The sequence below is a fragment of the Oryzias latipes genome, chromosome 1, assembly GCF_002234675.1.
Source record: "Oryzias latipes chromosome 1, ASM223467v1".
In the NCBI taxonomy this organism is placed as follows: Eukaryota; Metazoa; Chordata; class Actinopteri; order Beloniformes; family Adrianichthyidae; genus Oryzias; species Oryzias latipes.
The window spans coordinates 29,018,324-29,035,462 of record NC_019859.2 but is presented as its reverse complement, the minus strand read 5'-3'; the positions used below and the strand labels follow the sequence as shown (position 1 = coordinate 29,035,462).

Sequence of the window (17,139 nt, the reverse complement as noted above, 5' to 3'; positions counted from 1 at the left end):
CATCCAGGCCATGAAAAGCCACATCCGACCGAGCATATTTGAGCAGAGAAAAATGCCAATAGCAATAGAATTGACAAAATTATACTATTAAAAAAACAGTTTAAAGGTTTCGAAACATCTAAGAGAAGCGATTTTTGCGAACTCATTCATTCATTTTTTTATACCGTTTTTCCCTTTCGGGGTCACGGGGCTGCCGGAGCCTATCCCGGCCACTTGTGGGCGAAGGCAGGGGACACCCTGGACAGGTCGCCAGTCTGTCGCAGGGTAATTTTTGCGAACTCCTGAACGGGATTTCAAAAAAGGTAAAAAGTGTGGGCAAATTGATGAATAAGCAATAATGTACCATTCCTAGTTTAATCGTTCCTTTATACATTGTACAGGTTCTGACCCAGCTGTGCTGTGGTGAAGTTCTTTGTAAAAAAAAAAAAAATAATAAAAGGAAGAAGGAAAAAACGCCACAAACTGCAAGTAAGTACTTGTCTTTTATTTTTAAACATAATTTTGATTATTTTGTAATCTTGTTTTTTATTTCCACACTTGAAAGTAGTATATCCTCAGGTTTTATAGGTCAATTCATGATTTTTAACATTTAAAAAGCGCTAGCTTAGTAAGTCTGTGCTTTGAAAGCAGCTCTAATGAAAGTCTGTGGCTCTTTCAGATCATTCAATGTTTTCCGTCCACAACACTGAACATTTTCTGTGGTTAAAAAAGCATAATGAGCATTTTCAGCTGCATGCTCTCTACTTTCACCCATGATGCTTTGCTGCAGCTTCGATCTTTCTATTCTAAAGGTGAATTAGGTATATTAGTTTTGAACTAGTGTGTTCTACTAACAAACAGGCCTGCAAAATGTGATGTTTCATTTAAAAAAAGCATTAAAAAAGAAATCAATAATAATATTGGTTGACTTTTTTCAATCTACTGCACTAAAAATTACACAAACTGGAATATTTCTGAATAGAACATTTTTCACAAATCCAGTCTGGATCCCAACGTGTCACCATGTTGGAGGTATACACATGTAAGCACTCCTTGTAATAAGTTTGGCTATACACAGATTACACAACTAAAATGAGAAGCCAGTGGCAAATGGTGACAAAAACTGAACAACATGACAATTGAGTTCGAAGTGAACCTGAAGAAAATGAGTGTTGTTGGTGAAATTAAAGTACCGTATTTAGAGATGTTCCATATCAAACACTAACATTTTCTAATGACCTAAAGCAATTGGATTTTTAATTAACTTTTTTTGAGCCTAAAAGATCTATTGATTTTTACAAATGTATTTATGTGGCTTTCCAGTCAAATAATAATGATGATATAGCTCATTATCTTCAATAATCAATATCACTGTAAAACAACTATGGTAGTAACAAATGTAGACAGGGTTGTTGTTCAGGGAGTAAGCCTGGCCCCATTTCCCATCATCCCTTTGTTTACACTCTGTTCCGCTAGCTTACAGCCTCTCACAACCCAAACTTAACATTACCAGTGCAACAAAAATGTCAAGCAATATTAGAGCAATCCCGCCATGCAGTTTTGAGCCAGATGCCAGCTCAGACAAGGAAAACAAAGACATTCATGGATCTAGTCGTCTATGAGTGGATGCAGCAAAAAACAGTTTTCTGGTACAACATACAGTGAGTTCAATAAGTATTTGATCACCCTGTGATTTAGCAAGTTCTCCCCCTTAGAAAACATGGAGGGGTCTAAAATGTTCATCATAGGTGAGAGACAGAATCTGAAGAAACATTCAGAAATCACGTTGTACGATTTTTAAAACAATTTATTTGTACATTATTGTGACAAATAAGTATTTGATCACTTGAGTTACAATATTTGGGCAGAAGCCTTTTTTGTTAACAATTACAGAGGTCAAACGGTTCCTGTAGTTCTTCACTAGGTTTCTACACACTGCAGCAGGGATTTTGGCCCACTCCTCCATACAGATCTTCTCTAGATCTGTCAGGGTTCAGGGGGCTGTCGCTGAGCAACACAGAGTTTCAGCTCCCTCCAAAGATTCTCTATTGGATTTAGGTCTGGAGACTGGCTAGGCCACTCCAGAACCTTGATATGCTTCTTACGGAGCCACTCCTCGGTTTTCTTGGCTGTGTGCTTCGGGTCATTGTCATGCTGAATGACCCACCCACGACCCATCTTCAACGCTCTGACTGAGGAGGTTTTTGCCCAATATCTCACAATACAGAGCCCTGTTCATCCTCTCTTTAATACAGTGCAGTCATCCAGTCCCCTGTGCAGAAAAACACCCCCAGAGCATGATGCTTCCACCCCGTGCTTCACTGTAGGTATGGTGTTCTTGGGATGATGCCCCTCCTCCTTCCTCCTCCAAACACGACGAATGGAGTTAAGACCAAAAAGTTCTATTTTGGTCTCATCTGACCACAAGACTTTCTCCCATGACTCCTCCGGATCATCAAGATGGTCATTGGCAAACTTCAGACGGGCCTTGACATGGGCTGACTTCAGCAGGGGAACCTTCCATGCGATACATGATTTTAAACCATGACGTTTTAATGTATTACTTATAGTAGCCTTGGAAACGGTGGTCCCAGCTCTCTTCAGGTCATTGACCAGCTCCTCCCGTGTAGTCCTTCCTTAGCATCATCGATGCCCCACGAGGTGAGATCTTGTGAGGGGCCCCAGTCCGTGGGACATTGACAGTCATCATTAGCCTCTTCCATTTTCTGACAATTGCTCCAACAGTTGTTCTTTTCTCACCAAGCTGCTTGGCCCTGTAGCCACTTCCAGCTTTGTGAAGGTCTACAATTTTGTCTCTTGTGACTTTTGACAGCTCTTTGGTTTTGCCCATGTTGGTAGTTAGACTTCTGACTGATTGTGGGGTGCACAGGTGCCTTTATGCAAGCTAACGACCTCAAACATGTGCCACTAATTTAAAATCATGAGCAGAGTGGAGCTAGCCAGAGGTGGGCACTGAGGGCCGCATTCCTGCATGTTTTCCAGCATACCCTGCTCTGGCATGTTCTGATTGGCTGGACACACCTGAACCAGGTAATCAGCCATGAGTAGGGCAAGGATGTCTGGAATTCATGCAGACACACCGGCCCTCGAGGCCTGGAATTGCCCACCCCTGAGCTAGACTATTTAAAAGCAGAACAGCAGGTCTTTGCTGGTCAGAAATCTATCTGATAATCAAGTGATCAAATACTTATTTGTCACAGTAATATACAAATAAATTGTTTTAAAAAATCGTGCAATGTGATTTCTGAATGTTTCTTCAGATTCTGTCTCTCACTGTGGAAATGCACCTATAAGGAAAATTTTAGACCCCTCCATGTTTTCTAAGTGGGAGAACTTGCTAAATCACAGGGTGATCAAATACTTATTGACCTCACTGTATGCTGGGGTTTCATGGTTTTCTTCATGGCTTCTGCTGTCTGTTATTCATTGCAGTTCCAACAAAATAAATGAATTACAAAAGTTTCACTTGTTAGGCATTTCATTGTTTAAGAAATAAAAATACAAAAGCATTATTTCTAAAACAAATGAGTGACAATAATGCAAAGACATCAGTCAATGATGCTTTGCCTTAGTCTTTTCTTCTTTTTCGTCTTCTTTTACAAGATACTTTATGAAAAAATGTTACTTTAACAGGTGACTGAAGCCAGTTTTGCAGACTCACAAGATGTGTGCCCAGCTTGGCACAACACTAATGTACGAGTAAATAAAAAAAAATATTTATGGTAAAAAGACAAGAAAAAAGAGATCCGGCGTAGTGAATGTTCTTTCATGCACAGCTGAGCAAATATGTCCTCTTAAAGCTCGTCGAGCATCTTCTCATCAAACTGAGTCCACTCATCCACAGAATCTGCAGATGCCTGAGAGGGACATGAACAACTGGGTTTGAAAAATGTTCAGACCTCATTCATGATGCCACCATTCAATCATTTACTCTCACATGATCAAATTCTGCCTCTTCAGCAGTCACCACATCCTCACTGTATATTGAAAGTTCCTGCAAAGAGATATGATTAAAAATTAAAATATCGAAGTTTGTAATAATGAAACAAAGCACTGAACATGCCGACTGACCAGCTCATCCTCACAGACAGTAGCCCTTTGCTCCATCTCCAAGGCGAGTCTGTGGAGAAAACAAGTGTTGTTTCCTACCATTACAAGAGGTTGACAAAGTTGTTCAAACAGCAGATTTGGGACTGCGGATGAATTCTTAAAATGTGCAAAAAATCCCTAATATGGTCCCCAAACTGTGAAGCCTTTTTGTACTGTTGGTGTGTGTTCAACTGGACCCGAGCTGGTCCTTACACACAACCTGGAAGTAGACAGAGCCACAAGGGACAGCTTGTATCTTTTATGAACAAAAAAGTACTCATTAATCATTTCACGCGTTCATTTTTAATACAATAATTAGATTCCTCTCCCATGTGCATATATATTATGCTAGAAGGAGATAGATTTAACGGTCAACATTGAAAGCACATCTTGACCAAAAACTCGCTAATAGACTGAGAAAAGTTTGTTACAGATTAAATTAAACCCATTTGTGTTCAGTGGATATTGCGGCCTGCAACGGACTGGCGACCCATCCAACCTAATAGTGTCTGGTATAAGCTCCAGCAACCCTGTGACCTCGAAGGGAATGAAGTGAGTTCAAAAACTGGATGGAAGTGGGACCCATTCAGAGGTTTAATTTGATCTGCTTCTGGTTTAGATAGGAATTCATGGGCTTGACGTCCCTGATATCAGGAGATATCACGTGAGCGCCCATCTGAGATGCATACTGGTGGTTGATTGGATTAGATGATGCTTGCTCAATCTAGATGGATGTTGAGAAGTCCATCTCAGCCTATCCTCTAAGTAATCTTCTTTTTAACAAAACGCTGAAATGTATTAAAAAACTTTGCAGCAACTCAGTTACTGTCAATGCAGTTAGAGCATGGAGACTTATACAACAAATGGAAGGTAGACAAAGGTGTACCTCGGCTCTCACTCCAACCACTGATAACCCTGACTTCCTTCCTGGCACTTTGGACGTGGCCTTCAAAAATTGGTCAGCTAAGGAAATCTGTTCTTTGGGGATCTATTGAATGGCCCCTCCCTTATGCCTTTGAACCAAATTATGGATGAATATGATATATCAAAGAACGATTTGTTCAGGTATTTCCAGAGCAGAGACTTCATTTCCAAGGATACTTCACTGTTGGCTTAAGTGAGAGTCACACAGATGGAAAAACTGACATCCCACCGTGCGTTCTTTGGGAAACAGCAAAGGCAGTCATGAGAGGGAAAATCATTTCTTATTCAACGCACAAAAAACGCAAAGAGAAAGCAGATTTATTAGAATTAGAAAATAAAATCAAAACCCTGGAGACTGCTTATGCTGCTTCTGCACAGGAACACATTCTGAGAGATCTGAAAAATTTAAAGCTGCAGTTAAATGACATCATTAATAAACAAACACAATTTCAAATACAAAGGCTACGACTTGAAAGATTTGAAAACTCTAATAAATCTGGCAAATTTCTGGCTAATCAGCTTAAAATTAACAGAGAAAAATCATCAATCACCTCTATTATGGACCAAACAGGAAATGTCACCCATGACCCGGTCAAAATTAATAACGCATTTGAAAACTTTTATAAAAACCTGTACACACCGCAGATCAATCCGTCAGAGCAAAGTATTGACTCATTTCTTAATAATGTAAACCTACCCAGGCTAAATGAGGATCAAATCACAAACTTAGATTCTCCGCTCTCGCCGTCTGAACTTCATGAAGCTCTGTTACTTATGCCCAATGGTAAAGCACCAGGGCCTGACGGCTTTCCTGCTGAGTTTTATAAAGAATTCTGGGAACAACTGGCACCAACATTTTATAAAACTGTCACATCTATTAATGAGAGCCAATCAATGCCACCTAACATGAACTCAGCCAACATAATTCTTCTTCTAAAACCAGACAAAGATCCCACTAGTCCTTCAAGCTATCGCCCTATTTCTCTAATCAATGCAGATGTAAAAATTATCTGCAAAGCACTAGCACAGAGAATAGAAAAAATCACTCCTCACATAATTCACTTCGACCAGACTGGATTCATCAAAGGCAGACACTCGGATGATAATGTCCGTAGACTAGTTAATATAATAGACTTTGCCACCATTAAAAACCAGGAAATGACGGTACTATCGCTGGATGCTGAAAAAGCCTTTGACAGAGTTAATTGGAAGTTCCTTATTGCTGCCCTCCAGAAGTTTGGTTTTGGAGAAGCATTCATCAATTGGATCAAAATATTATATCACAACCCCAATGCATCAGTTAGAACTAATAAACAGACCTCAAACAGGTTTTTTCTTGGAAGAGGAACCAGACAGGGCTGCCCACTCTCTCCTTCTCTTTTTGCTATATTCATTGAGCCTTTAGCTGCAGCAATAAGACAGAATGAGAGCATTATAGGAATAAAAACCAAACACAGCCATCATAAAATTAGTCTTTATGCGGATGACATATTACTGTTTTTAAGGAATTTACATATTGTAAATGAAACAGCAATGATCATAAATGAATTCTCCTCCATATCAGACTATTCCATTAATTGGAATAAGTCTGTTTTATTACCACTCAACAGGAATATGGAACAAAGACTCACAATTCCAGTTAAAACAGGAAATATCAAATATCTGGGTATCTACTTTTCCCCCAAACTATCAGAACTGGTGCAGCTAAACCACACCCCATTACTGAAAAGCATACAGGACGATCTAACACGCTGGACCAACCTGCCTTTGTCCCTTATGGGCAAGGTAGCCACGGTTAAAATGAAAATCTTACCCAAGGTTAATTATCTCTTCTCAATGATTCCCACACAACCGCCATTAAAATGGTTCAAAACATTAGACTCATCCATATCAAGCTTTCTATGGAACAACAAACCTGCAAGAATTAGTCTAAAAACTTTAAAATCTGCAAAAAACTGTGGAGGATTAGAATTACCTAACTTCCACAAATACTTTCTTGCAAATAGATTACAATACATCTTAAAATGGTTAAAAAATAATCCAGAAACCAACTCATGGTTAGACTTGGAACAGGCGTTATGTGGAAAGATCAACCTGTCACAGCTACCATTTATTAGCCAAACAGTTAAAAAACAGGATTGTTTCAAAAGCATTAATATAAATGCCACCTTAACAGCCTGGTGGGAATTTCTCAAAATATCAAAATCATCAATTCAACCGTGCAAAATGACACCCATCTGGAACAACCCGGACATCCTTATTAACAAAAAAATGATTCACTTCCCAGCTTGGCAAGCAGGGGGCATAAAACAACTAGAGCACGTAATTATTGATAGAAGATTCATAACCCCCCAGGAACTTCAAGACAAACATGGAATAAATAACTTCTTGGAATATCAGCAACTTAAATCAAGTATTACTAAAAAGTATAAAATTAAAGACGACGATTTAAAGCTACCAGATGTAGTTACCACTCTGATTAATTTTTCAATGAATAGAACTCTCTCCAAAATATACAAACTTTTATGAAATTTAGATAACAATATTGCCCTTCCAACAAAAAAATGGGATGCAGATTTGAGCATCAGCACAGATGAAAGCTTCTGGTCAAAACTTTGTCTAAACACCTTTAAACTGACAAAAAGTCCAAATCTGCAGCTAATCCATCTCAAAACTCTTCACAGAATTTACTACACTGGACAGAGGATGTTCAAGATGGGTCTCAGTAACTCAGACATTTGCGAGCACTGTGATAATAATCTACCCGACAGCTACATGCACGCACTGTGGTTCTGCACTCCTGTCCAGGCTCTCTGGCAGCAGGTATGTGCCGATTTATCAGTCTGGCTTAAGGTTTCAATTACTGCCTCACCGTCACTTTGTGTGCTTGGTGACATGAGTGCCATCGATATAGAAGAAGGATTAGCATCTATCATTTTCATAACTCTTTGTATTGCCAAAAAAACTATTTTAATAAATTGGAAAAACAAGAAAAATATAAACATAAGTCAACACAGAAATCTGCTGTTTGATCATATCAGCTTGGAAAAAATGTCAGCCCAAAGCTCAAGTAACTTTGAAAGAATTCAGTCTCTCTGGTCTCCTGTGGTTGACTCCATGACTTAGGGGGTGGGGGGCTTGGTCGTCGCTGCTCCTTGCCCTTCTGCCGTGGTTTGGGGTGGGGGTCGGGGCTTCCGGTGCCTGGCGGGGGCGGTGGGGGGCTCCGTTGGTCGGGGGGTCGGGTCCGGTGCCTGGGTGGGGCGGGCTGGGGCGCTGCGTGGTCCTCTGGGCTTGGGTGTGGGGGTGCGTGGTGGGGGGGTGGGGTGGTGGTCTGGCTTGGCTTGGGGGGGTGATCCCTTTGCCTGTGCTGGGGGGGGTTGGCGGGGGGCCCTGCTCGGGTGGGGGGGGCCCAGCGGCGCCGGATGGGCTGCCCATCTGTACCTGGGGCTGGGATCGGCCCTTCCCTGGCTCTGGGACGGGACGGGACAACCCTCTCGGGGCCCCCGGTCGCTCTGGGCGTCACCCGCTTCGGCTGCGGGGTCTGGGGTGGGGTGGGGTGGGGGGCTTGTCGGCCCTGTCCTGTGGGGGGGCGTTCTGGGGGGGAGGGGGGGCCCATTATTAGTACGGGTCGGGGGGCTAGCGGGTCGGGGTCTCCGCTGAGGCAATCAGTGGTTGCCTCGGCCGGTTGGCCTCCTCGGTCCCGTCGAGGCCTGACCAGAGCTCTTCTAGGGCCGGCGTCTGGGGGTGGGGGCCTGGGCTTGCTCCGGGGGGGGGCGACGCTTTCTGGCTCCTCTCTCTCTGTGTGGGGTGGGTGGTGCCGGGCCTGGGGTGTCGGCGCCTCCGGGGGTGGGCCCCTGGGCTGGGTGGCCCTGGCCCCTTTGCTGGGGGTGGGCTGGGGGACGGCTGTTTGACCACCGGGGGACAGTCTACCAGCTGTCCCCAACTTACCCCCTTCCTTATATAACCTCATATTAGGGTGAGGGGGTGGGGGGTCTAGCCTGCGATGCGCCTTGGGGGGGGGCTACTTGGGAGTGGCCCCCCTCCTATGGTTGCCGTATGGAGTGGGCCCCCCCTCTTTCGGTTTTATTTGCACCTTAGACATGTAGGGTCCTTGGTAGGGGGGGTGCTTGGACATCACTGCAAGCAAGCAGCAGATGTCCTCCTGGCACCCTACCCGCCAATTTTAACCGCACCTTAGACATTTAGGGCCCCTTGGTGTGGAGGGTAAGGGGACATCACTGTGAGTAATCAGGAGATGTCCCCTTAGTGCCCTACTCGCCAATTTTAACTGCACCCCCCTTAGTACACACACCCCTCCCCCTTCAATATATACATTCAAACATAAACACACACACATGCACACAAACACCCTCTCAAACACCCATACACGCACACACATTTTACAAGGAAGGTGGGACCTGGGTCCATCTGTCCCCTACCCCTTCCCTGGTGGGGGGTGCGGGCCCCTTGGCGATGGCGGCCGTGTCCCTTGGGTGCCGGCTCCCTGGGCCCGGCGGTGCTCTCTCCGCACGGTGGGGGGGTTCATATTACACCTGAGCCGGGGGTGTTCGTGTCCCTGGGGGGTGGGTCCTGGTCCTTGCCCCTGGGCGCTGGGCCCCGCCAAACTTCCAACATGGCCGAGCCTGGTCGGGCCATATTTATAACATCCCTTGTGGGCCGCCCTTTTTTCCCCGGGGTTCCCCCCTCCTGGGCGGGGGCGGCGGGCCCCTGCCTTGCTCCTACCTGGACCAACCGTGGGCCGGGTGGGTGGCGGCCTGGAGTGCGGAGCGGGTCTCCCTTGGGGGGTCCTGGCTCGTACCTGGGGTCGGGGCGGGGGGATGCCCGGAACTCCTGGGTGGTGGTGGGGTGCTCGTCTGGGGCTGTGGGCGTCCCTCTCCGGTGGGGCCCTGCGTTGGGCTCTTCCGGCGCGGCGGGGGGCTGCTTTCCTGGCTGGGCTGGGGCGGCGCTCTCTTTCCCTCTGCGCCTCCCTGCTCTCTGGCTCTGGGGGCCTCGCGGCGGTCCGGCTGGCCCTGGCCTGGGTGGCGGTCTTGGTCGCCCGGGGGGCGGTTGTTCCCTGCCTGTTCCCGTGTGGTGTTGGGGGAATTCCGGCTGCCGCTGCTGCTGCGGCGGGGGTATGGGTGTGGGGGTGGCTGGGCGCTCCTCCTCCTTCTTTTCACATTCCACCATCCATTTTAGAAGAACATAAACACTCACCTGAGCACAGGTGTTAGCTCACCTTTGCACTAATAGTTTGCATGATTGAATGAATGAAAGATTTCACACTAGTTGGTTTAAAGGCATAGGTATGCGTTCGTGAACACTATCTGTTTTGTGTGCATGTTGACATGTGGACATTTTTGCGGCTAGCAGGTGTGTTGATAATTTTTGAGTGTGTGTGAACAGGCCCCGCCCTTTTTGTACTACATTTGAACCGTACCGTAACGATAAACAACCAGTAAACCTGTCTGCTCTATGCTGCTTCATGGTCTTACCCCCCTTCCCCTCCTATTATCACCCTCCTACCCCCCCCTCTCTCTAACGTCCCTCTCTCTTCTTCCCCTCTTTCCTTTTCCGTCCGGTCCAACACCAATGATTTTCAAACATGATTGAAATTAATAAATTTTGGCCTCAATTACAAAAGGGGTTTATTCAGACATACCTTTGGTTTGTCTGAAGATGAATAACCCCTCTTGTTAAAATAAAATATGTCCAACACAAGAGGCCCTCAGCTCTCATCTGTTTGCCTAGCTGTTGGACAGGACAAGTTAAAAAAAAAAAAAAAAAAAAAAAAAAAAAAAAAACTGACGCTTCTCCGTCAGGGAGAGGCCTCAATGAGATCCTTTTACGCCGCCCTGAGTAAATGTTTCAATGCTAGTTCTTAGATACGGGTTGAAGGGGTCTGGGAGAGGGGGCTTGGTGTTGCAATAATGGAAGAGATGTGTGAAGATATTTGGGATAATGCAAGGAAAATAACAGTGTGTAAACCAGACAAGAGCAATACAACTATTGATACTGCATCGAGCACATATTGCCCCAAGCCGTCTCTCCGATACAGAAAGGATGTCGCTCCATTCTCCCTTAAGTGTAAGATGGAGATCAGCAATCTCACTCATTATTTCTGTTCTTGTATTAAGATACAGATTTACTGGAGAGATGTCTTACTTGAAATGCGAAAAACTCTGAAAGAGGACTTCAAGTTTGACCCAGTTTCTCTGGTTCTTGGCCTTCCCAGCTGTAAGATTACTAACATATATCATAAAAGAAGAGGAATTCAACAGTGTTCACAAATGTAAGGTTGAACATTGTAGGAAGCCTACTCAAAAACTGTCGATGTAGGGCTCTATGAAAAACAAAGATGGGTGGAAAATCAGTTGTCTGTCTTCTAAAAAAAATTGTTCACCAAGCAATCACGATTGAAAAAAGGAAATACTCACAGAGATGTTTCTATGTTCCTCTTCCTTCCTGGAAAAACAGCAAAATTATTTTACCGAATGAACTGACGAGGAGCAAATGCAGATAAAAGCCGTCCATAGACTTACTGAAAGCCACGCCTGCCGCACAGCAGGCAGACACCAGGAGGACGATGACGGAAAAAGACCCGAACACAACAGCGGCCACTAAAACTGGAATATGGTTCAACACTGAAAGATTAAGAGGACATGAAAGTGTGTCCTTTACCTTTCACTGGGAGGTTTTGTTCTTGCAGTGTCAGCTGTACCTTTTCTATCCAGATAGCGCTTCCTGCTGTTAATGACAGTGCTGTTGTCAAAGCTGTCAGACACTTCACAGTGGTAGATCCCTGCGCTGACCTTCCCCACAGAAACCACCAGGATGGACTGTCCTGGCAGTTGGTTGAACACATAGTAGAAGCTTCCTCGGTCATGAAGGGGGTACTTGTTGAGATACCATTGGAAGCGTGGATGAGAACCTCTGTCTGGCTTGCAGTAGAGCCTCAAGAAGATGACTTCATAGTTTTCTGCCACGTCATAGTTGTAGCGCATGGTTACAGGCCCACCGACTGGGACTGAGTATTGAGATTAAAAAAGGCAAGTAAGATGAAAAATTGCAACTACAAATCATTTAGAAAAGCAGCCAGAGATAATTTCAACTTGCAATAAAAATGCTAATTTAAATACAAATCCAACACACACTGCAAAAACGCTCGGCATCTGCAATCATCCATTTGGACTCGTGCCAAATATCTCTCATCTTAACTTTTACGATTCATTTTTTTGTTTTAATGGTTCTCTTTGTAAAGAACCCCCGAGACTGATTTGAGCTGTACTAAAACTGCAGTTTTTAAGCTGTTTCAATCTGGTTTTATCCTTAGCCATACCCTTAACTTTACCCTTAACTGCTGACCCAAAAGCAAATAAAGTAAATTAAAAGCAATTAAATTAAAAGCAAAGACATAAACACGCTGGATGGATAATCTTTGCTTTGACATTGGATTCTGCTTGCCAAAAATGAATCCTGAAGTGGGCAGGAACCATGACTGAAGTTAATCCAGAGTCACAATAACTTAATGGTCAAAGTTACTCCACCCAATCCAACAACAATCCAAAGACAGCAAAACAGTGAGGTGTAAAGCAGATTGTTTGACATAGAAGTCAATGGAGATTTTTTCCTCCTGTGGAGGAACTGCAGTGTGTGGTACTTCCTTGTTGGGTTTAAATCTGGAACAGATGTTGGGTGCTTAATCAAAAGCCATATTCAGTGTTGTGTGGCTTAAATGCTGTACTTAATTGTCTGGTTGTATGCATGGTGTTTTTTTAGAATTGAGGTGTTCCTCCAGGACAGAATTGGAGGTTATTTTAAGCTCTCTCAGCCCCTGTAATGTACACTACGTGTTCACAAGTTTACACACCGATTTCTAAGGGCATCCAGAGACTGCTGCTAGTCTGGTTGCTGTTGGTTGCTCTGCACTGGAACAATCCCAAATGCTGGTCCAGGACCACAGGAACTTTAAATGTAGCGCGTCTCTGCTGAACGGTCACATTGCTGACTAGATCTGTGCCGTTGAAGAGTGAAAACCTGATCGGAGGAGTTCCTTTGCTTGACTGGCAGGAGATCACGCAAAAATAACTTTGGTAACTCTCCTTTAACACTGTGAAAGAGATGTCGGGGTTTGACACCCGTGCTGAGGAAACAGGAGGGGAAACATAACTCCAAAATGCTCTTAAAAAACATGACTGAGCATTGAAGGCTGCGGTCAGACCTTTGACTGTGACATGGAGCTCAGGGCTGCTGGTGTTGAAGACCTTTGTGTTGTTGAAGCTGTTGGTAGCCACACAGGTGTAGGAACCGCTGTCCTTCACGGTCGCTCTGAGGAACACAGAATTCTTATTATTTCTTTTTCTTTTTCAGCAACTGTGCAACACAAGCTTTAATAAAGAACTGGGATTCACGATTTTTAACCATTTTCAGGGTAATTTTAACAGTTTTTGTGACCATGTTTTCCTGCATTTTCATAAAAAACGTTGTGTTGTGTTGCGACACGCAATGATTGGATTCAGCTACTTGTCCTTATGTCGTAAAATGTTGGTTCCTGCCAGCCACATATTTGAAATTTTCTTCCTGTTGATCAGTTCTTTTAAAGTTAAACCTGTTTGTCAGTCGATAAATGTGAGAATTACTGGTATGAGAAAATCAGGGCCACCATCCCAGCCAGGGCTGGGTATCACAAATCATTTCCAGAATCAATCCGATTTAATTCGCCAGAGTCTAGATCGATTCGAGCCACAAGTTTTTCCAGTTTTTCGGTCCATTTGATTTGATTTAATTCAATTTTGAATTTACACGGTTTACACATTTAGACATATATGTCAGAAATACATTAATATTCTATATATGATCATCATACTATTAAGAGATTTGTGGCTGATTCCGAGCACACACAAGTTTGTGGAGTTAGAGGCAGAATCAGAGATTTCTGCCATACAAGGTTAGCGACTCCAGCGAGTACGTGGTAGAGTCATGGTTTGGGCCGGAATCATTGGGATTGAAGGTGTGAAAATGACCTCTGAAAAGTAGGTGGACTTTCTGACTGACCACTTTCTTCCATAGCCCAAAAAGAAGAACCATGCTTTCCATAACAAAATCATTTTCATGTATGACACTGCACCATCTTATGCTGCAAGGAATACCTCTACATCATTTGCTGCTATGAGCACAAAAAGAGATAAACTGATGGTGTGGCCCCCAACATACCCGGACCTCAACCCTACTGAGAACTTTTAAAAGTGTTTGTAACAAGTCTCATTCCTTCTCATATGAGGAGGAAATGTGGATTACCCAGAGGGCAAAAACCCCTTTAGAGTTGTAAAAGCTAGATTCTGAGTTGTGTGAAAAATCTCCAACCTGTCCCTGTTTGAGGTGAAACCTCAGGTCTGCAGGAACCACCATAAGCGAGCTGTGGCGGGTCTTACCGGCTGATCACGAAGCTGTCGTCTGCAGGGATGAGGGAGGAGGAGATGATCTGTCCGTCACGCAGCCACATGAAGGACACATGATTACCAGCACTGAGTCTGCACTGCAGCTCCACTTCACCCCCTTCAAAGAGCTCCACAGGACCTGAGGGGGTGATCTGTGCCCCCTTCACTGGCTCTGCAGGACAACGGAAGTAAGCCACATTTAATCTTCACATCCTGTGATGGACATACAGTACATGTTATTATTGATCTCACTCTACTCATCAAAGGGACTCACCAATGACCTTTAAGTAGTGGGTTTGACTGACAGTTGGACTAATGGCCGAGTTGTTCTGCACGCTGGCCACACACTCCAGGTAACCTTCATGGGACAGCTGGATCTTTTTTGGAATGACACCAATCTCCCCCCTCATAGAGGTGTATTCCCCCAGCACGTTGGTGCGGTCCCCCTCCCTGCAAAAATGCTGGTAGTTGGCGAAGACCTCACCACCATCATGCTGCACTTTACCCGTATGGGGAGGGGCTCTTACTTGAATAAGCGTAGAAGGATGGACTCATTTTGAGGGTGAATTGGCACTTCACAGATAAAGCTCTCGATCTCTGTGACCAGAGCCTCTGAGGGGCCGAAAAGCTTTGGACGGCCCAGCGACAATTCATCTGTGAGGAAACATGAAACCAGCCTGTGTGAGCACGCGCAAGAAACTAGCAGCTGCAAAATCGGCTAACAAACCAACTGACGAACCGCTGTCACCGCCGCCGCAACACAACCCTGCAGGCCCAACAAGACATGACAAGTTCATGAGGGTCCAAACTGAACCTCGAGGTGTGAACGCCTGAACGTAAGCAGTTTGTGTCAATCACTCACCAAGAACAACAATTGAGAAGGAAACAAGCATCCTGCAGAAAACGAGAGCCTGTCCTGCAGCTCCAGGGCAGCAAGAGCGTCTGTGCTGTGACACCAGCTCACAAGCATGTGCAAGCCACTGATAGTGCTGTCCCCTCCCTGTCTGAAGCATCGGGCAGTTAGCTGCCATGTTTGATACAAAACTACAGCACTGGCCACTGAGGAAGCAACCAAGTCATGTCCAATTTTCCTTCAACTAACTTTACACACCTGAAAAAGACACAATACCTAACAAATAACTTTCAGAGAGAACAAACAATAAGTCTTAAATAAAGAGAATTTTGACAGATTTATGTTTATTCCAAGTGTACAGTCATCGTGCTGGACAAACTGGGACATTTTTTGGACCAGAATGAAAACAAGAGCAAAATATAGATTTTAAATCATACAAATTGTTATTTTTTTACCAATAGAGCAAAAATGTCTGAAGAGAAAAGTTTGACACTAGCTCGGTTCATACCTGATTCAGCTTTGGTTCATAAGGAAAAGGTTACCGTGGTTACCATGGAGCAGCATCTTCTCTTTTTTTCCAATTTTTTTTAATGACACTTATATTTTGAGAGTGCAAAGCAGTTCTAAAGTAAAAAAGGAAAATTTGTGCCGGTGGTCATTTGATGAATCAACAGTGGACTGACTGGAGATGGTTGGTTTCAGTGGACAGTGTGGCTCTCTGGCTGTTGTTTGTAGATTCCTGCATTGCTCGGTCCTGGACTTGGAGTTCTGCTGGTAAACTCTGGTGTGACCTCGGCTCAGAGAGAGGCCATGCAGCACAGCTGGATGAAACAAGGCATAAACTGGCTGAGAAAAATCAAGTGACTGTAAAAAGCAGCAACCATGCAGGTTACAAATCAAACTCTGACGTTTTAACCCTTGTGCTATCCTAGGCACTTTTAACATTGGGAATTGGGTCACCTAGACCCACTAGACAGTCCGCTAAACCTTTTTTCTTCAATGATTTGTGATCTTCACTGGTGTCCATGGATTACATGAAATCCTCTTCACCTTTATTCGCCTTTGTCATGGTAGGGATAACACGTCTATGTAAGGATCAGGTCATCTGAACCCCATAGGATAATACAAGGGTTATACAGTGTAAAACCAATATTTAAGTGCCTATCAGGTATATATTTATACAAATCTGTAAGTGTTCTTGAACCCTTGACCTGCGTAGAAACTTCTGTGAAACTGACCAGAGCAGTTTTTAACCCTTCAACACCAGAGCTGTTGCTGCCAACATGCTCTTTGACATACCATAAATCTTTTACCTTTCATGTGATCACAATGAATCAGGTGATTCTAAAGCAGGAAAAAGCAGCTTTTCATTTTACAAACGTAAACGGAATCGGCTGATCTACGTTGATTCCGTAAACACTTCAATACAGGAAAGTGTTGCTTGTCAGCGCAAAACTGCTTTTCTCTGCTTGAGAATCTGCTGGAATTGCATTAAGTGTGGATACGGTTGAAGCGTAACGGTCGCCAAAAGAAAGTAAACACTGGAGCTAAAGCTTTGGCGTAAAAGTTTTGAACAGCACCTATCTCAATGTGATTCATTTGTTTCTTAACTGCTGAATTGGAAGCAAGCAGTAAATGTTTCAGTTCCTCAAATGACCACTGAAGGCAGGTTTTAGAAAGGAGCAACTTCTAGTTCAGTGGTCACCGGGCCACGGACCACTACCGGTCCTTGGGTCACTTGGTACTGAGCTACAGACCGAATAAAATGCATAGGCTAACTTCAGTTATATTTGAAGGAAGTTTTATTTTGGAAAACTACCGGATTCTCTTCACCACATG

General features: G+C 44.1%; 1 protein-coding gene and 1 long non-coding RNA gene across 4 annotated transcripts; one reads left to right on the top strand and one right to left on the bottom strand.

Moving 5' to 3' along the window:
* Window positions 1–33: 33 nt before the first annotated feature.
* On the top strand, window positions 34–14,501 carry LOC110015489. Its single transcript, XR_002290696.2, has 3 exons — window positions 34–302; window positions 381–468; window positions 14,389–14,501. It is a non-coding gene; the product is annotated as an uncharacterized LOC110015489 (long non-coding RNA).
* Window positions 3,461–15,605, bottom strand: LOC105354740 (hemicentin-2-like). 3 transcript variants are annotated; one of them, XM_011479241.3, is made up of 13 exons: window positions 15,310–15,605; window positions 15,187–15,213; window positions 14,975–15,101; window positions 14,722–14,897; window positions 14,442–14,619; window positions 13,232–13,338; window positions 12,881–13,153; window positions 11,732–12,037; window positions 11,553–11,654; window positions 11,448–11,475; window positions 4,072–4,120; window positions 3,938–3,994; window positions 3,461–3,857 (listed from the first exon to the last, which is right to left on the bottom strand). In XM_011479241.3, the coding sequence occupies exons 1-13, from the start codon at window positions 15,476–15,478 to the stop codon at window positions 3,795–3,797; spliced, it is 1,662 nt and encodes a 553-aa protein (XP_011477543.2). In that variant the 5' UTR covers window positions 15,479–15,605; the 3' UTR covers window positions 3,461–3,794. The 3 variants fall into 3 exon arrangements, 2 of the variants coding, with proteins under 2 accessions (XP_011477543.2, XP_020561050.2); XR_002874124.1 differs by lacking the exon at window positions 3,461–3,857 and adding an exon at window positions 11,176–11,353 and having other exon boundaries at window positions 3,980–3,994; XM_020705391.2 differs by lacking the exon at window positions 15,187–15,213.
* Between the last annotated feature and the right edge of the window lie 1,534 nt (window positions 15,606–17,139).

Bases quoted from the DNA above. Each gene is read 5' to 3' on its own strand.
- LOC105354740 (XM_011479241.3), bottom strand. From the start codon at position 15,478: ATGGCAGCTAACTGCCCGATGCTTCAGACAGGGAGGGGACAGCACTAT. The intron at 14,620-14,721 runs GTGAGTCCCTTT...GTTGTCCTGCAG, and splicing joins CCACTACTTAAAGGTCATTG to AGCCAGTGAAGGGGGCACAG. The intron at 4,121-11,447 runs GTGAGTATTTCC...TTTTCTCCACAG, and splicing joins AGGAACATAGAAACATCTCT to ACTCGCCTTGGAGATGGAGC.